The sequence below is a fragment of the Ranitomeya variabilis genome, chromosome 2 (genome assembly GCF_051348905.1).
Source record: "Ranitomeya variabilis isolate aRanVar5 chromosome 2, aRanVar5.hap1, whole genome shotgun sequence".
Taxonomy (NCBI): domain Eukaryota; kingdom Metazoa; phylum Chordata; class Amphibia; order Anura; family Dendrobatidae; genus Ranitomeya; species Ranitomeya variabilis.
In genome coordinates, this window is record NC_135233.1 from 430350485 (window position 1) to 430376178 (window position 25694).

The window sequence follows — 25694 nt, forward strand, 5'->3', positions numbered from 1 at the left end:
CCGAATCTGCTGATATCAACAAGCTCAGCCGACAGTCTAAAGTCTATGGACCCCATTAAAGATGATGTCGGGAGAGATAAGAACTCAACATGTCAACTATTAGACGGCCAGTCATTTGTTCTCTAGATAAGTTAACAATGTCTGACAGCATCTTTCTTTCTCATGGAGAGCACAGGAGAGCTTGGCGAAGCTGTGTATGTGAGAGTCGGAGAGATACCTGCTCACCAAATGATCGGCCGAACCATTGTTTAGCCGACAGATATCTAACATATATAGGGGTGCTTTAGAAGATGGTTCAGGAGAAGAGAGATCAGGTTTACAGACCAGACAACGAGATCAATGATAACTCATTTTGCTATGTACTAAAGAATGAAGAAGCCAAACTATGCAACATTTTCAGAGGTGGATGGAATGAAGCGTTTACAAGCACTGCTCTTAAGCTGGCTGGATCTGTCGGGCTTTTGTCTCCATGCACTCCCGTGACAATGCAGAGGAAAAGCTGACTGCTATAGCATCATGGGAGAGCGCTCAACTTGGTCCGGTGGTGAAACCATGCTATTGTTCCAAATTCTGATCTTCTGGGGCGCATTGTTCCAAGGCAAACAAGAACCTGGGAGGCAAAGGAGCAGTATTCTCATGAAATAAGAACATGAGAGAGACTCTTATCGCTGGCTCTAAGATTTGGAAATCTTGCTTTACGTTTCTTCCTTTTTGTGCAGGATTAAAAAACATGTCTGCTTCATTTCTCGTATCACAGCTTCATTGCTGAGAATATGGCAAAGCTGCAATGCCACATTCATCCTGAGGACAGGTGCAGCGCTAGTAAACATTCTTTTTAAATCTCAGTATGATGCACCGCCAGCGCAGACTCAGACTGCAATAATGTGTTCAGTCATTCTGCGGTCTTCGAGGATCCCCTGTAAAGACTAACCGAAGCTAAAGCAGCCACGTGTGATTTCATCTTCACCCCCACCCTGCGTTCATTTAAAAAATAAGACTGGATCATGGCCCATTTACAAGTGTATTACAAGCAGCATGGAGCATTAATTAATGTGGAACTACAAGGAAAAGCAGGTCTTGTACTATAACAACTCAAGGTCTTCCATGTGAAGGCTTTGTGAGCTAGAAGTCCCGCAGGCCACAGTTAGGAGATGCAGCATCAGCACAAATAATCCGACCATTCTGTATATATCACCTCATATATGCCCTCTGCCTACAAACTGTTTAACAAGTGTTTTATTGTGGGTGTGCAAAATTAAGGACTTGTGAGAACCTATTAACATCGTCCTCGATAACTAGCGAGCAGCTTACATGACGCGGATTCTCGAGTCAGAAGGTCCCGTTACCCCCTGCGCCTTCAACGCTTATCCAAATCAGAAGGTCTAAATAATGCAGCGCGCCTACAGAAGCACAGCCATCTATGTAGGTTAATTACATGCGGAGAACAAACAAGGACTGGTAATGAAATAATGACTGGAAGACGACCCCGCGCATGGGAAGTGTCCTCAGCAATCCTGGCCGGAAGGATGGGAGAGGAAAGATAAAAAGTCTTCAGACTATTTCACGGTAAAGTAAGAGTATAATAAAAGATACAAAAGTATCAAAGCTGCAAACATTTCCAATTCCTCATTTTTATATCTATGACTGTGGGAGAAAGCGGCCAGGAACGAGGATGACTCAAAATATCGGGGGGAACAAGACAATGTGAATGGAACTTTTTTATGAAGGGGTAAAAATCAGGAGAAGAAATGTTTTTGACTTCCCTTTAAAGCAGGCCTGCACAACATACGGCCGTGAAGCTGTCCAGCCGGCTCCTTCTTCCCATATTCATGGGGCCGCCCAGGCCGAGGAGACATCGGGCACTGGTAAGCACTCCAAGGAGGAGCCGAAGATTAAGGCTGTGTGCACACGTCGTCACATTTTGCTGCCTGGATTTGTCACATAACCTGAAGTGAATGAAGACCCTGAAGTCTCTTGCACACGATGCTTATTTGTGACTTGCAGATTTGGTGATTGTCAATTCTGTCAATGTTTTTGCAGCGTTTTTTGACCCACTGACTGCAATGAAGTCAGTGAAAAACGCTATAAAAAACGCAGGTCTAAAAATGATTGCGGACTTGCTGTGTATTTGCTGCTTTTTTGCATGCATTTTTAGCCAGCAGTGAATGCTATAGAGATATATAATAATAACCTGTTTGGCCTTAATGTCAATATGAAAGTCAAATGCCCCCTGGGGCACATTCATATGGTAACTGTTCTCCAGCACTGTTGTTTACAGGTGTATGATGGTTATATGTGGTAGTTACCGTATTTGATTTTGCACCTTGATCTGCTCCTTTGCTTGCAGCGGCCTAGCTCTCCCATACTCTCACACTTTGGAGCATTATTTGCACACACCCTGCGTACGTTCTTTCGTTTTTATATATACATGATATTCAGTATCTAATTCCTCGATGCATCACACTACCATCCATTATGTAAATGTTATTTATATTCTAAGTTTGTATACCTTTTAATCTTATATTTACACCCAATGTGGTGGATTCATTCAGACGTCTTCAGGTATATATGGATGGTATTTTGTTGGAAATTTTAGCTACCACTGAGAACAATGATTTTATATTGTGCCCTCAGTCTGTTTTTTTGCATCCTACACATTCCCCTATTTTCTCTTTTTAAATGGTTTTAATATGCATATCCCTTTGAATTGATGTATGAGACCCGGCGACTCAGTGGTGACGTCAGTAATGAACGAGGGAAAGTGTCTTTGTTTTATTGTTGTTCTTTTCAGGTTTCCATTCGCTGGACTACGTCAGAAGTGCGTGGGATATTTATTTATTGTAATAAAGTGGTGAACCAGGGAAAGTGTCAGGGAGTGTTTATTTAAATTAAAGTCTAAGGGGTAACATCCAGAGCCTCTCACCTAGCCAAATCAGTTCTCATACTTCGCACTGACGATGGTCAATAGTCTGAACCCCAGTGTCTGCAAACTGAGATTCTGATTTGGCATATTGCAAGACTTGTTGACGGGTTGATTGTGACTTACAGGATCGCTACTTCCAACAGGTGGCGCTATAGAGTTCAAGTCCTCTTTTTCTCTGAAGAGACAATTTGCATATTTAAATTAAAGTATTTTTTAGCACATCGGAAAGAGCCAAGGCAAAGCACCAGAATAAGAGCATCTAATGTTATGTGCCACCTCTGGGGCAACTGAGGGCTGGCATTTTTAGGCTGGGAAGGGCCCTATAACTATGGACCTTGTCAGCCTGATAATATCAGCCCCCAACTGTCTGCTTTACCTTTGCTGGTTACCAAAAATAAGGGAATCCCACATCGCTTTCTTAATTTATTTATTTAATCATAAAAATATGTTTAATAAGCTCCATAGGGTGCAATTTTACAATTATATGGCTATACATTAATCTATATGTCTGGGTGTATCTATCATTAATATTTAAAAACGCTAGAAAACAACGCAGGTGAAAGAACACATGCAAAGACACATCAAAAACACAGCAAAAATGCACCTTTTTGCTGCTTTGAGAAGCAGAAATGGCGCAGAAATTTCAGCATCCAAATACTCAACATGTGCACATACCGTTATTGTCATGCTATTTTAGATGAGGGGGCGAGGGCACATGAAGGCACATAATGTGGCTGTTTGGGACATTATGGGGCAATTTGGGACATTATGGGGCAATTGCGGAGTATTGTGGAAGGGGGCATAGTATAGCGAGAGGCAGTGGACTGGGGACTTGGAAAGGGACAGTCTCAGGGAGATAGTGAAACGGGCAGTATGTGAGGGGGGACATTATGGAGAGGGGACGTGTGGAGAATATAATGTGTGGAGGGATATTTTGGAAAAAGGCAGTGTGGGAGGGTATTTTGGAGAGGGGCAGTGTGTGTGTGGGGTATTATATAGAGCAGAGGGGCAGTGTGGGGGATATTTTGGAGAAGGGCAGTAGTTAGAGAGAAAAGCAGTTTTAGGGAAATATTATAGAGAGGAGCAGTGTGAGGGGATATTTTGTGCAGGAAGCACAGTGAGGGACAATTATATATTCAGGAGCACAGCATGGGAGATATTTTCATTTATTTGGCAGTATAATGAAACTTTTATTTTTAAGGCACCATGTCGGGAAGTGCAGCTGAAGATGGAGAAATTGGAAGTCTGGAGAGATGAGCGTCTCATCAGTACTGTGGTTCCTGTATGGACCACAGTCTGATGATGGCTGGTAACAACAACTCCCAGCATCTCCTTACCATTGTTAAGAACATACTGCGACTTGTAGATCAATGCAATACAAAATGTATATGGGGTTGATCCTACATTATAATTGATCACTGTACTAAGCTTGGTGCTGTATACATGTACTGAAGGCATTTCTGGCACTGCATTCACGTACTGACGGTGGTTTTGGCGCTGTATTCATATACTGATGGTGGTTCTGGCACTGCATTTTTATACTGACGGTGGTTCTGGTGTTGCATTCATGTAATGATGGGGTATCTGATACTGCATTCATGTACTGATAGTGATTCTGGTCCTGCACTCATGTGCTCACTGTGATTCTGATCTTGCACACATGTAGCAATTTATAACATGTTTCATGGCTATGTTAAAACTTAAAAAGTGTAAAAACTTTTAGAGATTTGAGATTATGAGAAGAATTTGGCAAGTTTCTGTTCCAAAAACCTCAGTTTAAGTTAGTGTGTGAATTCACAATGATGTTTTTTCACAGAAACTGTGCACAAACTCTCCAAATCCTTCTCAAATTTGTTTCTGGTGATGTATTAATGTACTGATGGTGGTTCTGGTGATGTATTCTAGTAACTACCAATTTTCTAAAAAGTTGCGACCCTTGGGATTAGTTCAGTATGGCAGTATGGCAATGTGGCCCTTGGACCAAGAAATGTTGTGCACTCCTGCTCTAAAGGGATCTGAGTCATATGGAAAATTTCAAGTCCAGCTGAGTAAATACGCTGCCAGGTTTCCTCTTCTGGGATTCACTTCCAAAGTCCCCTGAGTACGTGGAGGGAATGTGATCCACAAATATGGCAGAGCTCTAGGACTTATGGTACATGGTATATAAATATTACCATTAAGAGGTTACCGCATATTCTGTTCATGTCGTACTACTACACTGGCAGATTCTTCCCTTTCCTTGGCGCGCACGGTACCTTTGCATCCCTGTTTTTGGCATTTTAGTCCCAAGAACGAGCAAGCAGTGTAAGGTTACTAAAATTGCATTAAGTAAAACCTGCTATATGCAGCATGTACGGCCCCACAGAGCAAAATGCAGATCCGCACCCTAACAGGAGCATTCCGCAGTTTTCACCCCACCTCCCCTATTCTGTAATCATGGATGCCTTTGTAATCTTCCCAAGCTGTGAAGTGTGCACCAAGTGCTGAATGCAGAAAGCTATTAATTAAAGGGAATTTCTCATGAAAAATACCGCAGCAAAACACTTTGCACAATTCCCATTTATGTCACAACCACCAATGCCTGAAGTCCCAGTGGTCAGAGCTCCTCGGATCAGAATATTATGTCAAGTCTAATGTCATATGATACCAAGGTGGAAGACTTTTCAAAGCTGAATATAGATGTATTTAAATCTACTCATTTCCTAGGGGTACAACAAGTCTGAGCAGCTTTCCTGCAGAGCTCTCCCATCTACACAAACGCAGTTTTCTTAGTGTTAGTCTCTGCTTGCTTTCTGTCACACGTTGGTTAACATGCGCTTGATTCCTCCGCACCTTATCAAACACCTCCCTCACATGACAATGGCACAGAAATATATGCTGAGTGCTAAAAATACAGCATGGCAGCACATCCTCACAAGTCATATATTACATGGCTTAAAGGGGATTGATCAGTCAGTGCATTTCCAGGATTGTCTTACCTTGTCGCCCTTCACTTGGCTTCGGCTGAACTTCTTCCACACATTCTGCAGGAAACCATCCAACGTGCCCCCTGGCATTGCCTTCCCAGAATCCGCCTTCTCCAATGCTTAAAACTGCAAACAGATTGAAAACCTTTGAGTAACTTCTTAAAGAAAAAAAAAAAACATTACACAAAAGTTGGCTAAGATCAAGGCAAAGACGTACATATTAATCTGGTAGAGAAGAGACTTCGCCATTTACACGTAAGCCCAGATGTCAGCAGGATGTTCATTTTGGATCTTTCATTTTTAAAGGATCATGTTCCCACATGGGGACAGAAGAGAGCGACTAGGCAGGGAAAGCCATTTATTTAATTTTTTTTTTAATTAAAAATTAATAGTAACACTCCAGAATAAAAACAATGAACAGAAACCCTGCAGTAAGTAAATCAGTAGCAGTAATACATGTAAAAAAAAACATATTGTACCTTATTGACATTTTTTTTTAATCAAAAAAGCATAAAAGCCATCCCACCGCGACAAGGTGCACCCAATCAGGATGGTCCTTAACACTAGTAATTCACCTCGCTATTTGACAGAAGGCCTCACAATAGACAAGGGCAGAGAAGGACCAGGGTCTAACTGTTGGACATTCATGGTCTGTTGAGCAACAGCTTGATCCCGTTCATTATATATAGGTAGCATTTTTTTTTTTTTTACAAGAAATGATTTGTCAACAGTATCAGATTTCTGGTTTACAGGTTTTGTAAAGTAGTCAGTAGGAATACAGAATACACAAGATCCTATATGTCCACAGCCGAAATGTGAAAACTTCACAATTATGGCGGCAATCAAGAGAGAAAATAGAAATTACGTTGCTGTCGTGACTGATACAAATGTTGAACGCTATTCCTCGGAACTGTGAATTCAGACCCATGAGAAGAACATTTCAATTCCAGAATGTCACAGGGGCGGGATGTCACACTAAACACTAATCAGTGCTGATCTCCATATTCATGGTGTAAAATCTCTCCCATTATTCCGAATTATCACAATCCCATTAATTCACCTTCTATCAGTACAATGAGTTTGGCTAATGAACTGCTTTGCACATAATCTGGATCATATGTACAGTGGGTACGGAAAGTATTCAGACCCCTTTAAATTTTTCACTGTCTCATTGCAGCCATTTGGTAAAATCAAGAAAGTTCATTTTTTCCTCATTAATATACACTCTGTACCCCATCTTGACTGAAAAAAAACAGAAATGTAGACATTTTTGCAAATTTATTAAAAAAGAAAAACTGAAATATCACATGGTCATAAGTATTCAGACCCTTTGTTCAGACACTCATATGTAAGTCACATGCTGTCCATTTCCTTGTGATCCTCCTTGAGATGGTTCTACTCCTTCATTGGAGTCCAGCTGTGTGTAATTAAACTGATAGGACTTGATTTGGAAAGGCGCACACCTGTCTATATAAGATCTCACAGCTCACAGTGCATGTCAGACCAAATGAGAATCATGAGGTCAAAGGAACTGGCCAAGGAGCTCAGAGACAGAATTGTGGCAAGGCACAGATCTGGCCAAGGTTACAACAGAATTTCTGCAGTACTCAAGGTTCCTAAGAGCACAGTGGCCTCCATAATCCTTAAATGGAAGAAGTTTGAGACCACCAGAAGTCTTCATAGACCTGGCCATCTAGCCAAATTGAGCAATCGTGGGAGAAGAGCCTTGGTGAGAGAGGTGAAGAAGAACCCCAAGATCACTGTGGCTGAGCTCCAGAGATGCAGTAGGGAGATGGGAGAAAGTTCCACAAAGTCAACTATCACTGCAGCCCTCCACCAGTCGGGCCTTTATAGCACAGTGACCCGACGGAAGCCTCTCCTCAGTGCAAGACATATGAAAGCCTGCATAGAGTTTGCAAAAAAAAAAAAAAACATATGAAGGACTCCCAGACTATGAGAAATAAGATTCTCTGGTCTGATGAGATGAAGATAGACCTTTTTGGTGATAATTCTAAGCGGTATGTGTGGACAAAACCAGGCACTGCTTATCAACTGCCCAATACAATCCCAACAGTGAAACATGGTGGAGGCAGCATCATGCTATGTGGGTGTTTTTCAGCTGCAGGGACAGGACGACTGGTTGTCATTGAAGGAAACATGAATGCGGCCAAGTGCAGAGATATCCTGGATGAAAACCTCTTCCAGAGTGCTCTGGACCTCAGACTTGGCCAAAGGTTCACCTTCCAACAAGACGATGACCCTAAGCACACAGCTAAAATAACAAAGGAGTGGCTTCAGAACAACTCTGTGACCATTCCTGACCGGCCCAGCCAGAGCCCTGACCTAAACCCAATGGAGCATCTCTGGAGAGACCTGAAAATGGCTGTCCACCAACGTTCACCATCCAACCTGATGGAACTGGAGAGGATCTGCAAGGAAGAATGGCCGAGGATCCCCAAATCCAGGTGTGAAAAACTTGTTGCATCATTTCCAAGAAGACTCATGGCTGTACTAGCTCAAAAGGTGCTTCTACCCAATACTGAGCAAAGGGTCTGAATACTTATGACCATATGATATTTCAGTTTTTCTTTTTTAATAAATTTGCAAAAATTTCTAAATTTCTGTTTTGTTTTCAGTCAAGATGGGGTGCAGAATGTACATGTCACGATCCATTTTTTTGATTTGTGGCAGATCTGGTTTATGGAGTTAAACCTTTTTTCCTTTTGGACTATTGGGGGTTAATGTCAGTTTTTCCCCTGCTGGCAAGCTGGTGTAATTGCATTGCTGCTAGTTCTGCTGATGTGGTTGGTGACCACTCCCACCATCCTTTAAAAGGTCACCTGATGCATCAGCTGACTGTCAGTATTAGAGCAATCTGCAGTGACCAAGCTGGAGTAAGGAACTCTCCGGGTGCAGTGGTGCTTCTGCTGAGTTCGCTTATCTGGTGCCTTTATTCTGCTGTGCGGTGCTTTGCAGCAGAGAAAGCTAAGTGTGAAATTTTGTTACCTTGTCCATTTGGTGTTTGTCACTTCCCCCTGTGTTTATTACCTGCAGAGGTGAGGCTAGTGCTCCTTGCCAGCCAGTGCACTAACCAGGGCAGATATACTGTAGGTGACTACTAGGTACCAGGTATCCTAACGGCGGTGGGAGGAAGGACCCATATAGGGCATTAGGGGAGTGCAGGGACAGACTCAGGCTTGAGCTCAGGTGGTGACCATCCCTCATTCCCTATTGGTAGGGCCTTCCTCCCTCCTTATTCCATCCCTGTTTTGCCGTTAGCTGACCAACCATCCGTTGGGTCGTGTCACACCGTGATACTCACCTCGTGACAGTACATTAATGAGAAAAAAAAAATGAACGTTTTTGAATTTACCAAATAGCTACAAAGAAACAATGTGAAAAATGTAAAGGGGTCTGAATACTTTCCGTACCCATACAAACCGGAGGCTAATTAAACGTCGCTTATAGACAGTCCAGGGTGTTCTGGTGCTAATTACTAAGTCACTGATATTTTTATATATCCAAGCTCCACACTAATAGCGGCTTCTATAGGAATCTCTGTTGTACATGTATTGTTAAACCTCTCCGTAAAAGGAACAAATTTAGAAAAATAATAATACCTAGGTCAAATGCAAAAACAAAAATAACCCAATTGAAGAGGTTATCTTATGATAACTCAATATGTGGTCAATACTGAAACAAACAATTTCCTCTGCATGTCATATATCCCGAACAACATTCATCATCTATTCACAGAACTGGTGATAAATCCATGATCTCTTGGGGTCCGACCACAAGACTCTCCAGCCATCCGTAGTATGAGAATGGAGCGATAGTCTGCTCCATTCACTTAGTCTACGCATCTATGGTAGTAGTACTGCACATGCATGACCACCGCTCCCATGGTCAGTGAAAGCAAAGGTAGTCAATAGGAGTTGAGCAAAAAGATTTGCAGGACACTGGTCCAGTGGCCACATCGGTAGTCAATGACTGACGGACAAGTGCCGGCTCCTTCTCTCATTAGTAAGCCCAGCACGATGTCATGAGTGCGTCATGCTACAACAATGACATAATGCCGGGCCTACTAGTAAGAAGAAGCGCCAGTGATGCCGGCAGATAGGAGAAGGTTTGCAGGGCTCTGGTCCAGTAGCCCCAGACTACCAATGCCGCCACTGGTCCACGGTCCTACAAATCTTATTGCTCAACTCTAGCAGAAAAGTTTCCATACTACCACCTTATTCATATGAGAAACACAAGACCCTCATTGCCTTGATCAGGGGAGATTCCCGAAAGTCGGAGCCCACAATCATGCATTTATAACGTATCCTGAGGATTACCAATAAATAAAGCCGAAGTGCTTTAGAATAAACCACTTTTTGAAATTTTGTGCATAGTATAATTCGCCTCTCTTCTATGGCTTACAGAACATTTCTAGACATTGAGTTGTAGGGGTTTACAACATTGACATCAAGCCTGAACATTTAAAAAAAATATATACCGGTATATATATTGTAGAAACCTTTTTTAAGTCATAGCTGTGTGCTTTCACAATGCAACTCGCTCCTTCCAATATCTAACTGATTTTATAAATATGTTAGGGAAGAGGACTCAATTAATGGAGAACCCCTCCTAGGATTAGAGGCCTACTAGTGGATATGGAGAGGAGAAGGCATGCAGCCTTATAGCAATATACATATGTTCCCAAGCCCAATGAGCCTCATAAAATAAGATATCGCCCACGGCCGGCCGTTCTCACATTCCAGTTGTTACTTATCTCAGCGCAGGTGACATAAGAGAAGCCAAAATCTTCATCTGCAGTAACTGGGGCCCATTACTGCACTAACTACAACCGACGAGGTCCATACCTAATCACTGGACGTGGACATGCTTCCCTCTCTTTAGCAGAACCATCCCCTGAGTCTGATGCTGTCTGGTACAGAGCTGTGCAGCATGCTAATCACTAACACTAATCGCCTTCATTATCTTTGCACGGATACCGAGTTTTCAATCAGTTCCGCCATGTTTTCCGATTCAAACAATAGAATAATTTTAGAATTTCTACGCAATGGGAGAGGCGATTAAAACTTTCTTGAAGAAGCCATTTATCAAGTGAACGTGTTTTAAACTAAAAGATACCAATAAATACGCTTCAGGAAAAATAGCGACTCAGTGAGTAGGCCGGCATCTGAAAGATGTCTCGTGCACACTAAAGCTTGCAGTTACATTTTTTTTTTTCAGCAGATTCTCTCCAAAATGCTATTTAAGATCTATTTTATTTATTAAAAAAAAAAAAACTGCTTCAAAAGCTTTTGGAAAACTTTTCCACTTTATCCCTATGGGATTTGTACCTTGCTATTCATATGAGGTGTTTGTCAAACTTTTTTCTAAAGAGGTTTTTAAAAATGACTAGTGTGGGGGTAGTATATGGTCCTAAATGAAACCCCTCCGAACTGGGCACTGCCCAATCAAAAGGCTGCAAAGAACAGTTCAGATAAAAAAACTATTCTAAAGTTGCTTCAGTAAACACTTCAGGAAAAGAAAACCTTCTCCCAATCTCCCCAAAGGAGAGTTCCTGAAGCAGCTTCTGCTTGAAACACTATTTTTTTTTAACTACCGTATGCAAAAATCCTGTGTGCATTCAGCTTTAGGTATCTGCACATGAATTTTTTTTAATGCAGATAAAAACTACAAGTTTATTAGTGGAAACAACTTCAGGAAATGCTTCTTTTCAGAGTTTTTGGATGTGAATACTTTTCTGCCCAATGATGACAAAGTATTCTCAGAGTGATACCTTTATATAGAGAATACTTTTGTCATTATTGGGCAGAAAAGTATTCACATCGATTTTTCTGGCTAACACGGTACCACAATATAATTTGTTATTGTACATCAGAGTTTTTGTAGAAATTTTGCCTTTCCTAAAGTGGCTGAAGAGTTTTGGAAGAGTTATTTTCCTGAATCGTTTATTCTATAGTTTTCTGATTGGACATTTCCTATTTTTGAGAAGATTCCATCAGGAGCCGCTTCAAAGAACTGACTTGCACTTCCTTTTCTTTCCAACAGATGTTTTACAAAATCTGAAAAGGAAAAATGCTAAAAAGACTGAGCATATAAAACAGCAAAGTGGTTTTACAACAGAAATGAAAAGGAAGAGTCTTAAGCATTAATCGAGTATATTTCAAGCATTTTTTGGAGCCTCAAAAAACTTTGTGTGCATATAATCTTTCTACAGGGTTCTTGGCCGACGTAACTAAATCAATTTATTTTCTAATATTCTAAGATTGCTCAAAGCAGTCAACCCCATTAATAAACTTTCCATAATTTAGTTAGCAGGTTGGGTTTTGCAATGCCTCAAACGTAACTTGAGTGGCTTTGTGTGTTAATCATCTAGGATTGCTGGATTTTGTAGGAAGGAATTCTTATAAATTGAATTTATGGCCATAACTGCAATGCTAGAAAGCATAAAAGCGTCGATGGGGTCAGATAAGGGACGCAAGGTATGGTCTGTGGTCACTGGGGATAATGGACGGAGCAATGAAGTAGTGATCGCTGTGGATGATGGGAGGGTAATGTCAAACACCATAGATGCTGTGTTTGTTATTGACTGCGGTGTCTAAAAGGTTAAACTGACAACATTTTAGCTCTCTTTGATCACAACAGTTGTGGAAGGAGAGGAGCTGTGTCTCACAGTAACACTTTGGTCACACTCTTGTGGGTACTGTACACTGGGCACTACCCCTGAGATCCCAATAACAGGATAAATCACCCATCAGTGACAAATGTACGCTTTAATCAATGTCACGACATCAGATTCTGTTCAGAAGTAACAAAAACAATAGCGGAAAGAACAATAACACTTAGTTGTCAATTTATTCAAACTGTACAATTCCAGAAGGAATAACAATAGAATGAGGAGTTCTGAGATAAGATGCTCAAGAATTGTTATTTCATGGGGAATATAAGTAGTCACTGACATGTTAGTAAAGTTCACCGCTCCCTTTAAGATGACTCCAGGGTGCTGCCCAAGTGGTCAGTTCACCAGTGTCCCCAGGCAACCTGAAGACTTCAAGGTGACAGGAAATCAAAGGCAATACGAATGGCCAACGTGTGCTTAAATAGGAATCAGAAGTACAGGAAGGATAGGAATAGGAAAGTTTTTGGTGAAACAAGTCAACAAAAATGTAGAAAATGAAATCTGAAGTAATAATTAAATATCTTCCTTTTTGAGTGTTGGGCTGCCCGGCGTCTTCAGGCAGGTTACTTTTCTCAGATCCCGTCATTTTACAATGTAACTGATGGTCTGTTAATCAAACAGTACACTTCACTTCATTAATCAAGCCCTAATCTGCCAAAGCCATCTGCTCAATAAAAAAAGGAAAAAAAAATACATCAAGCCTCATCTTTTCTCATTTCCTTTCCAAACCCCTCATTGAACAAGACAGACAGTTCTGATGTCTATGGCAGCACCAGTTACATATGATGCCATGCGACAGCGGGTGTGAGAAAGAAAGCACAAGACCTGGAGGGCGCCGGAGAAATATTGTGCCCCCTAACCCAGCAATAAAACTCAGTGTTCCCTTAAAACTATAAAATTAGACTATTTTTTTATATGTTTGTGTGAACGTATCTTTATTAAAAGCAGCGATTGTAATAGGATGAGTGTCCAAAAAAGTATTAATGAGCTCTACAGAACACCGGTGGTGGTTTATTATCCTTTATATATCTCACCTCTTATCCTGTCGCCCTTGTGGAGTGGAATCTCGCCTTCTCCTTGAGGTTGATATGGCTTTACCACAATAAAATGCCTCCCAGGTAATGCACTGTACAGCTTGCGCTTTGGACCTTGGTAATCCACAGCAGTGGCCACCTCCTTGTTGGGACCAGGACTGAAAAATAGAAAAAAAGATAACCAAAAATATATTAGACCTCCAGCATGACATTATGTTCTGAGGTGTTGGGAAATAACTAAAATCTATTGAGGTGTTATTCATTGTACAGGAGCTGTGAAGTCGCCTATTGTAAATGGTGGATCCTGTGTTATCTACTGTATATAGAGGTGTTATCAGTCATTGTACAGGAGGAGGAGGTGAGCTGTGACATCACCTATTGTGTATGGTGGATCCTGTGTTATCTACTGTATATAGAGGTGGTATCCGTCATTGTACAGGAGGAGGAGGTGAGCTGTGACATCACCTATTGTGTATGGTGGATCCTGTGTTATCTACTGTATATAGAGGTGGTATCAGTCATTGTACAGGAGGAGGAGGTGAGCTGTGACATCACCTATTGTGTATGGTGGATCCTGTGTTATCTACTGTATATAGAGGTGGTATCCGTCATTGTACAGGAGGAGGAGGTGAGCTGAGACATCACCTATTGTGTATGGTGGATCCTGTGTTATCTACTGTATATAGAGGTGGTATCCGTCATTGTACAGGAGGAGGAGGTGAGCTGTGACATCACCTATTGTGTATGGTGGATCCTGTGTTATCTACTGTATATAGAGGTGGTATCCGTCATTGTACAGGAGGAGGAGGTGAGCTGTGACATCACCTATTGTGTATGGTGGATCCTGTGTTATCTACTGTATATAGAGGTGGTATCCGTCATTGTACAGGAGGAGGAGGTGAGCTGAGACATCACCTATTGTGAATGGTGGATCCTGTGTTATCTATTGTATATAGAGGTGTTATCAGTCATTGTACAGGAGGAGGAGGAGGTGAGCTGTGACATCACCTATTGTGTATGGTGGATCCGGTGTTATCAGCTGTATATAGAGGTGTTATCAGTCATTGTACAGAAGGAGGAGGAGGTGAGCTGTGACATCACCTATTGTGAATGGTGGATCCGCTGTTATCTACTGTATACAGAGGTGTTATCAGTCATTGTACAGGAGGAGGAGGTGAGCTGTGACATCGCCTGTTGTGAATGGTGGATCCTGTGTTATCTACTGTATACAGAGCTGTTATAATTGTACAGGAGGAAGAGGTGAGCGGTGACATCTACTGTATATAGTGCATGGACTAGGGCAGCCCAAACACCATGACCATAGACTTTACCAGAGATTCCCACCGCACCAGGGATTTGATCATAAAATTAGTCTTTATTTACAAAAATCCAAGTGACAACATTACATCAAATATAAAATCAATTATTAGTACGCACCACAGGACATAAAAATATAATATAATAACAGCAAAACCCAGAACCATGCAGATCCCAGCTCGAAAAAGTTATTTTTATATGTACAAAATTGTACCATGTATCATGTACAGTATCTAGACCATTAAAGTGTAAAATTTATTACTCTGAGTTCATACTGCTAAAATCTATGTGAGAAATACATATATATAGAATAAATATTTATAAGGTAAAATATGAAAACGTGAAAGAATATATATAAAATGACTAAAAGAACTTTATATGCTTTAACAACTGTGACATACCAAGAAGATAATCAATATGTATATATTCTACCTATGCTCTATATGCACCAATGGGTGCCTATATGCTGTAAACATTAAATAAAGTGCCACGTGTCAAATAAAACAAAAACCAACTGCTTGTTATCACACAAAGTGCTACAATAAGTCCAAAAGATCCAGCAAAAGTGCTAAGTGCTGTGCTTACATAAATATGTATGTGCCAAAAAGATTGCTGTGCATATAGCACCATATATTTGTGTTTGTATAACAGCTGAACTGCACAATATACAAGTGAATACTGAGGGGATCAAAAGAGATTTATTTTATCATACCTTGGGTAGCTTTTTTTAGTCCTGTGGGAGCGCACCCCGACGCGCGTTTCGGAAGTATTCCTTCGTCAGGGAATGACTTATTGTAGCACTTTGTGTGATAACAAGCAGTTGGTTTTTGTTTTATTTGACACGTGGCACTTTATTTAATGTTTACAGCATATAGGCACCCATTGGTGCATATAGAGCATAGGTAGAATATATACATATTGATTATCTTCTTGGTATGTCACAGTTGTTAAAGCATATAAAGTTCTTTTAGTCATTTTATATATATTCTTTCACGTTTTCATATTTTACCTTATAAATATTTATTCTATATATATGTATTTCTCACATAGATTTTAGCAGTATGAACTCAGAGTAATAAATTTTACACTTTAATGGTCTAGATACTGTACATGATACATGGTACAATTTTGTACATATAAAAATATCTTTTTCGAGCTGGGATCTGCATGGTTCTGGGTTTTGCTGTTATTATATTATATTTTTATGTCCTGTGGTGCGTACTAATAATTGATTTTATATTTGATGTAATGTTGTCACTTGGATTTTTGTAAATAAAGACTAATTTTATGATCAAATCCCTGGTGCGGTGGCAATCTCTGGTAAAGTCTATGGTCATGGTGTTTGGGCTGCCCTAGTCCTTATGGTGGTGGTAATCACACATCTTTTCACAAGGTACCTGAAATCACTATAGAATTGTGGTATATGAGTATGGATATATAATCCGTGATATTCTGTGGTACTTTTGTGGTTTAATAATATGTATATAGTGCATCCAGTGTTATCTATATATAGGTGTTTCCATAGCAATCACCTCATGATTATCATTGACAGGATTTCAGAGAAGTTATCCTGGATAAAAGGAAGCATCAGCCTATTATTAGGCTCAGAGTTAAAACTGCAAGATTTTGGAGTTTCTTTTAATATAGAAATGAAAAAATTAAAAATGAAAACTACTAAATATGTGCAAAAAAAATGTGTTTACCACAACAATTTGTTAAAAGCAGCAGGTCCTTTTGTAAGGACACATTTACTTCGTATACACAAGTTCTCATGCTGAACTATGTGCAATAACAGAGCAGATAGAAGGGAAGGAGCCATCGATTCCGTACAAGAAGTCATGACAGACTTAGCTCATCTGTCCCGTTCTCATGAATAATACGGTTATAGCCCCTGAACGGCGGCTCCACATGTAACTCAGAATGAAATCTGCATATATTTACTAGAACTAGTCCTGCCAGTCATTTCATATCGCCAGATGCATAATACGTAAAGAGGATCATTCCTTCCAATTTAACGGCAAATACATATCATCTAGGAGGAAGAATTTACTTTCAATTTATTTTTTAATAAATATTCAGTGAAGCATGAGCACAATGTCGGTGCCACCGAGAACTAGCAGCTTATTAATAATTACAATGAAAAGAAGGATAAGACGGAGCGCTTACAGTGAAAGTGGGTGAAGATGGACCTCGCCGGCAGATCGTCCCCATTCCCCTGAATGGAGCGGAGCTGTAATGTCAGACACAACCACTGGACAGGTGTGGCGCTGTTTTTGTCAGAAGGAAGTTACGTTTTACAAACGATTTAAAGGTGTATCTTGTTTAGAAGTCCATGCATTACACAGATATATACAGACAAAAGGGGATTATAAAGAGTGGACAACCCCTTTAGAAAGTGACAACCAATATTATGGGCAGCTACCGACCACCGACGTTACCACAGGGCCAGGGTCCTCCTAACCTTTTTTGCACAACTTTCCTCTGTGAACTAGAAATTCAGCAGATTAAGCAGCAGAAAATCTGAGAACTGCAGTGGAAAACCCAGAAATGCAGCTTTTTTGCACATTACAATGCAAATCTAAAGCGACATCTGCAGCATAAATTAAAAATGCGTAACATATTATTTGTAATTGAGAGTCCTCAGTGGTTGATACCTTTAAATGGCTAACTGAAAAGATGGTAACAAATTGCAAGCTTTCGAGATTACACAGGTCTCTTTATCAGGCCTCTTTATCAGACTAAGGCTACTTTCACACTAGCGTCGGGCTCGGCCCGTCGCGGTGCATCGGGCTGAGGTTCCCGACGCTAGCGTTGTCTCCGCCGCACAATGGGGGCAGCAGATGCATTTTTCCAGCGCATCCGCTGCCCCATTGTGAGGTGCGGGGAGGTGGGGGCGGAGTTCCGGCCGCGCATGCGCGGTCGGAAAAAGCGGACCGTCGTGAGCAAAAAACGTTACATGTAGCGTTTTTTGGTCCCGACGGTCCGCCACAATACGGCGCAACCGTCGCACGACGGTTGCGACGTGTGTCAATCCGTCGCAATACGTCGCTTAATGTAAGTCTATGGGGAAAAAACGCATCCTGCAAGCACTTTTGCAGGATGCGTTTTTTCGGCAAAACGACGCATTGTGGCGGATTGCAGTTAACGCTAGTGTGAAAGTAGCCTTATACAACATCTGAAGAATCACAAATTTATACACAGCACAACACGGAGCTGTCATTATGGGAGAGTGATAAACAGTGGTGTCCATAAATATTGGAACAGGTGTGAATGTTTTATTGTCCTCTGATTGGGGTCTGGTTCTGTGTTATAATGTCCAATAAGGTCTGAAGTGCAAATTCCTTAATTGATGTAAAAAGACATAAATTCATGCGACACATTCATTCCTGCACTAAGTATGTCAAAGGTTGTCATAAGTTTATACTCCCAGTTTCTCCTGTCTCTCTGAGATCTGAAGTTACCTTTCAAGTAATTTCAGGTCCATGATGCTGTGATCAGGCATACAAAAATGTTTGGCCACAGGTAGATCCATTCTTTTTTCTCTTATTGTATGGCGATGAGAGTTCATCCTTGTCCTCAGTTTCTGCCCTGTCTCCCCAACATACAGACCCCCAGTTGGACATTTAGTACAAATAATTAAGTACACCACATTAGATGTGATGCAGCTGAAAGTACCTGGGATCTTGTAGTCCTAATGTGAATTGGGGATCTTTATCTTGTCCGTGGTCATTATTAGTGATGAGCGAATATACTCGTTACTCGAGATTTCTCGAGCATGCTCGGGGGTCCTCAGAGTATTTTTTAGTGCTCGGAGTTTTAGTTTTTCTTGCCGCAGCTGAATGATTTACATCTGTTAGCCAGCATAAGTACATGTGGGGATTCCCTAGCAACCACGCAACCCCCACATGTACTTATGCTGGCTAACAGATGTAAATCATTCAGCTGCGGCAAGAAAAACTAAAACTCCGAGCACTAAAAAATACTCTGAGGACCCCCGAGCATGCTCGAGAAATCTCGAGTAATGAGTATATTAGCTCATCACTAGTCATTATAAATGGACAGGTTTTACATTCTTTCTGGGTGCAAGGAAAGGTTCCTGCAGCTGTTGGAGAGGACAGGGAGCTCTTGACAATGATGCTTCTTTAGATTTGGGGGCTGCCTAAAACACAGTAGTGGGGGGGGGTCTGGAAAAATGGATTGTAAAAGCGGGCATCTTTTTGTAGTTGTAATTTCCGTGCAGCTCCCCTTTGCACCTCCAGATTTGGATTGTAGGTGACTACTAGAGGTACCCGGTTATTTTCTTCTTTAGCTTTGTAATGTAGCAGGTGATTCCTTGATATTCTAGTTGCTCTTGTAATCTGGTTTTCAATTGTTCTTGGATGGTAGCCCTGATTAAAAAATGTCTTTCTGAGGCGATCAAGGTGTTCATCTCTATCCATGGGGTTGGAACATATACGATTGTATCTGATGGCTTGGCTGTAGACAATAGAGTTTTTTATGTGTTTTGGATGGAAACTGTCCCATTTAAGGTATGCTGGACGGTCGATTGGCTTCTGATACAGGGATGTCTCTATTTCATTGTTCTGCAGTTTAATGATGGTGTCCAAAAAAGTTAATTTCATGATGAAATTGATTAAACTGTTCATGGAACGTCTTTAGCTGTGGCTCAGGCTCCATCCAGATGATTAAAATGTCATCAATGTAGCGGTAGTGGGCCAGAGGCCTGATGGGACATGAGGACAAAAAGTCACTTTCAGGCTTGGCCATGAAAAGATTTGCATACTGTGGGGCCATATTACTTCCCATTGCATCTCATTGTATGTTGAGGAGACAGGGCAAAAACTGAGGACAAGGATAAATTCTCACCGACACACAATAAGAGAAAAAGGAATGGATCTACCTTTGGCCAAACATTTTTTTCTCCCTGATCATTGCATTATGGACATGAAATTACTTGTATTGAAAGGTAACTTCAAATCTCAGAGAGACAGGAGAATTTGGGAGTACAAACTTATGACAACCTTTGACACACTTAGTGCTGGAATGAATGTGTCGCATGGATTTATGTCTTTTTACATTAATTAAGGAATTTGCACTTCAGACCTTATGGGGCATCATAGCAAAGAACCAGACCCCAATCAGAGGACAATAAAACATTCACTCCTTATCTAAGAACTGTTCCAATATTTATGGACACAACTGTTTATCACTCTCAAATAATGACAGTGCTGTGCTGTGTATAAATATGTGATTCTTCAGATGTTGTATTAGTCTATACCTGATGACGAGGCCTGAGTAATCTCGAAAGCTTGCAATTTGTTACCATCTTTTCAAATAGCCATTAAAAGGTATCAAACACTGAGGACTCTCAATTCCAAATATTATTCTATCTACTGGCTAACACGGTACAAAGATATATATCTTTCCTGTATCAAATCTGCAGCACTGATCAATTTACGTTCTGACTTTTTGGGAAAAACTAATCCCCAATGCTGCTTTGCAGCAGATTCTCTGCATGTAATTCAGCAGCGGAAAATGCAATACACACGGTGTACGGGAATGAACCGTAAGTCTACGTGCCCATAGCTGCATCTACAGTAGAGCTTCTGCAATGAAATGCACAGAATTGTTTTGAGAAATGATGTTGAAAATGATGAAAACTGGGGTGAAGTCTCATTCCCAAATCTGCTACTGTAATTTCCTGTGCATTTTTTTTTTCAGAAATATTTCATATTTGCCACATCTGAACATACTCATAAATTGCTCATTCCTTATTTCTTGGGCAAGGAGCCTGAAAACAATCTGGGGCAATTATTGAGACATGAGGTGAAAACACTGGCTATTAAATGGTTATGTTCGCCCAGTCCAGGTGCCAAACTGGTGCAGTCAGCATTTTCCAGTTGAGAAAGGACAAATCAACGATAAAGGCGTCTCTTTAAGTGATTCAGTGTGCGGCGAGTTATCAGATTGCCTAGAGAAATAGTAAGAAATCTGACATCCCCGAGGATTAGAAAAGAGTGTGTGTTCCGTGTGCTACAATGAGTGGATCTGCATATTCGGGGTAGTTTATTTCTCAGAAGTCTCGAGGGACCACTCCCTATAAAATGCAGTCGGCTGTGACCTCCATATTTATTCTTCCTTTCAGCAGAAAAAACTGCAATAACAAAAACACGACTTTATTAGAAAGTGTCCAAATGTCTAGAGAGCGTGATATCGGATGGTAATTAAATGAGCTGTAAAGGGCAGGATGCCGGATACATGCATCTTCCTTCCAATGTTTACAAGAATAAAAAATGCCTGGAGGATGTCGGCCGCTGGCGAAACAGGTCCTGTAAGTCACCCCTGAAGAGTCTGCGCCCAGGTGATGAGGAGGAACCTGAGCGGACTTTATAAAGGTCAGTAACAGTGGCCAAGCTGTCATTCACACTTCACCTGGGAGATCGCATGATATCTGTGCCTAAGAGACGCTCAAGGGGAGATGAGCGCACCATTACGACAGGCTGCAAATCTGTCACTAATGGATTGCACGTGTTTTGGAAAAATAAAAATCCTCTGCGTTTGTGAAATTGGAGGTACATGGATGTACAGAAAGAGACAAAAGCAAAAAAGTATGAACATAGATCCTTCTACAAAAACTAAGGATTGATGTAACCTGTTCCTCGCTGTCCTGTTTGGGTCTCAGATATCCTTTGCTATGAGCTACCACCTAGTTACCTTAGTACTAAGCAGACGCCATTAACATGCCATGTTTTGTCCTATTTCGTGCTCTGTATATCTGCTGTGCACATCCAGCAATGTACTGATGTTAGGAATTAGATACGCCATAAGCACATCCATACTTTCTGGTAAAGTGGTGGAAAGCATAAAACAGTCCGGTTTCTCATTAGTAGAGGCCACGGAGCCGCCAGGCTAAATAGCAAGTGGGAGCGAGTGGTACTCAGGTGACTGGAAACGAGCGTCGCAGGATGTGCCTCCATACTTCAGCTTTCTATTACATCTATTCCTATTGCTCAGTACTGCTGTATAATGTTCTCCATGCTGCTTCCGGACATGAGCTACATAGGGAAAGGGGAGCAGGAATCCCTGTCTGTATGTGCTGTGCATGGCAGACATCATAGCAGCTTATCTACACCCACTAGCTCAGAGACAACTAGAAATTAGAGTTGGCTGCACCAGTCACAGTGCACATCAATGTCAAGTCACCTGCCAGGAACAGCAGCGCAGACACAGATGGATCAGCGCCACTCCAGGAGGAGACGATATATCACACCCGCTCCACATATCTCTGCTATACAAATGATATTGAAAGTCCATATAGCAAGTACTGTAAAACGCTTGCGGCTTAAGGCTTTTTTGCAGTGGGAAACAGGACAGAGACTTAAAGGATCCATCAAGCGGTGACAACTATTGGCTTCTAATGTGACCGCACTGTGCAAGAATAAGAGGCTCCTGAGGAAAGAGGCCAAGGCGAAGTGTTGGGAAAACACTTTTTAAATTACAGTGGGGCAAAAAAGTATTTAGTCATTCAGCAATAGTGCAAGTTCCACCACTTAAAAAGATGAGAGGCGTCTGTAATTTACATCATAGGTAGACCTCAACTATGGGAGACAAACTGAGAAAAAAAAATCCAGAAAATCACAGTGTTTTTTTATCATTTTATTTGCATATTATGGTGGAAAATAAGTATTTGGTCAGAAACAAAATTTCATCTCAATACTTTGTAATATATCCTTTGTTGGCAATGACAGAGGTCAAACGTTTTCTGTAAGTCTTCACAAGGTTGCCACACACTGTTGTTGGTATGTTGGCCCATTCCTCCATGCAGATCTCCTCTAGAGCAGTGATGTTTTTGGCTTTTCGCTTGGCAACACGGACTTTCAACTCCCTCCAAAGGTTTTCTATAGGGTTGAGATCTGGAGACTGGCTAGGCCACTCCAGGACCTTGAAATGCTTCTTACGAAGCCACTCCTTCGTTGCCCTGGCGGTGTGCTTTGGATCATTGTCATGTTGAAAGACCCAGCCACGTTTCATCTTCAATGCCCTTGCTGATGGAAGGAGGTTTGCACTCAAAATCTCACGATACATGGCCCCATTCATTCTTTCATGTACCCGGATCAGTCGTCCTGGCCCCTTTGCAGAGAAACAGCCCCAAAGCATGATGTTTCCACCACCATGCTTTACAGTAGGTATGGTGTTTGATGGATGCAACTCAGTATTCTTTTTCCTCCAAACACGACAAGTTGTGTTTCTACCAAACAGTTCCAGTTTGGTTTCATCAGACCATAGGACATTCTCCCAAAACTCCTCTGGATCATCCAAATGCTCTCTAGCAAACTTCAGACGGGCCCGGACATGTACTGGCTTAAGCAGTGGGACACGTCTGGCACTGCAGGATCTGAGTCCATGGTGGCGTAGTGTGTTACTTATGGTAGGCCTTGTTACATTGGTCCCAGCTCTCTGCAGTTCATTCACTAGGTCCCCCCGCGTGGTTCTGGGATTTTTGCTCACCGTTCTTATGATCATTCTGACCCCACGGGGTGGGATTTTGCGTGGAGCCCCAGATCGAGGGAGATTATCAGTGGTCTTGAATGTCTTCCATTTTCTAATTATTGCTCCCACTGTTGATTTCTTCACTCCAAGCTGGTTGGCTATTGCAGATTCAGTCTTCCCAGCCTGGTGCAGGGCTACAATTTTGTTTCTGGTGTCCTTTGACAGCTCTTTGGTCTTCACCATAGTGGAGTTTGGAGTCAGACTGTTTGAGGGTGTGCACAGGTGTCTTTTTATACTGATAACAAGTTTAAACAGGTGCCATTACTACAGGTAATGAGTGGAGGAAAGAGGAGACTCTTAAAGAAGAAGTTACAGGTCTGTGAGAGCCAGAAATCTTGATTGTTTGTTTCTGACCAAATACTTATTTTCCACCATAATATGCAAATAAAATGATAAAAAAACAGACAATGTGATTTTCTGGATTTTTATTTCTCAGTTTGTCTCCCATAGTTGAGGTCTACCTATGATGTAAATTACAGACGCCTCTCATCTTTTTAAGTGGTGGAACTTGCACTATTGCTGAATGACTAAATACTTTTTTGCCCCACTGTATATACAGGCAACATATTAAGAAAGCAGAAATAAAGTAAAGAGTAAACATCTGCATAATAGTCAAAACGGCTTGAATCATTTACCACCTCCAAGCAATACCGAAAAGAAGCCATCTGAACTGAACAATACTTTTATAAGATGTACTAATTTTTGCAAAACACTGGACGTATGAATGAGGGGTTAGGTTGTAAATTTTCTGCACACAAATCTGGTGAAAAATCTGCAGCAAATACATAACATGGGAACTTACTCTAAGGGTATGTGCACACGTTCAGGATTTCTTGCAGAAATTTCCTGAAGAAAACCGGAAATTTTCTGCAAGAAATCCGCATTTTTTTTTTTGCGTTTTTTTTCCTTTTTTTTCGCGTTTTTTTAGCATTCTGCAAGCGTAATTAGCTTGCAGAATGCTAAAGTTTTCCAAGCGATCTGTAGCATCGCTTGGAAAACTGACTGACAGGTTGGTCACACTTGTCAAACATAGCGTTTGACAAGTGTGACCAACTTTTTACTATAGATGCAGCTTATGCAGCATCTATAGTAAAAGATAGAATGTTTAAAAATAATAAAAAAAATAAAAAAATGCTTATACTCACCCAGACATCTCCTCACCGGCGTCCGGCTCCTCTTCCTATAGCTGGTCTGTGCGCACAGGACCTTCCGTGACGTCACGGTCACGTGAGCGGTCACATGACCGCTCACGACCAATCACAGGACAGTGACGTCATCGGCAGGTCTTTCGCCGCACACCAGCTACAGGAACCGAACGGCAGCGTGCAGTGGAGGCGGGAAGACATCGAGGGTGAGTATAGGACTGTTTTTTATTTTAATTCTTATTTTTTGACCACTTATATGGTGCCCAGTGCGTGGAGGAGAGTCTCCTCTCCTCCACCCTGGGTACCAACCGCACATAATCTGCTTACTTCCCGCATGGTGTGCACAGCCCCGTGCGGGAAGTAAGCAGATCAATGGACCCCTAGGTGTGCGGAATCCCCTGCAATTCCGCATTTTAATGAACATGTTGCTTTTTTTTCCGCGATGCGATTTTTTCGCGGAAAAAAAGGCTACATTTGCACAAAAAATGCGGAATACACTTAAAATAATAGGAGGCATATGTAAGCGTTTTTTTCGCGATTTTATCACGTTTTTATAGCGAAAAAACGCGAAAAAAACGCGAAAAATACTGAACGTGTGCACATGGCCTAAAGGGTTTGCTTTATCACAGAGCCACGCTCGTAGACCGTCCGGCTCCTTAGACCCTTGGCAAACAGGGAAGAGTATAAATGAAATCAACGTTGTATTAAAAGGTGGACGATTGGATGAATGACTGTCTATAGATGGGTTGAAGCATTTATCCACCATCACCTTCATCTCACTGCCGAGAGAATATACAAACTTGACCCGGCACGTGTAGAGCCAAATGCATGCATTAATGCCATCCTCAGAAGACCACGTCCCCAGAAAGATTGGCTTTGGCATTTCATTTCTTGCTGTCTGTTTTCTTGCTGTATAAATGTTTCAGTTTTTACTAAAGGGCTAAAGACGGAATACATTAACATATAAATATCACAGCCCTGCCTCACCGCAGAGAATGATGAGAGCCAAAAATAGAGGCACGGACGGGAATCTGCCCGTGTTTTATCTCATCCTACAATAGTATC

General features: G+C 41.4%; 1 protein-coding gene across 9 annotated transcripts in view; it reads right to left on the minus strand.

Annotated features, from left to right (window-relative positions):
* SHANK2 (SH3 and multiple ankyrin repeat domains 2) overlaps window positions 1–25694 on the minus strand; it is a 672686-nt gene that overhangs the window by 347450 nt on the left and 299542 nt on the right. For all 9 annotated transcript variants that reach the window (XM_077286975.1, XM_077286974.1, XM_077286973.1 and 6 more), the window contains 2 exons: window positions 13618–13775; window positions 5902–6015 (listed from right to left, as the gene is read on the minus strand). In XM_077286975.1, coding sequence (XP_077143090.1) covers window positions 5902–6015; window positions 13618–13775 — 272 coding nt within the window. The remainder of the gene's footprint in view (window positions 1–5901; window positions 6016–13617; window positions 13776–25694) is intronic.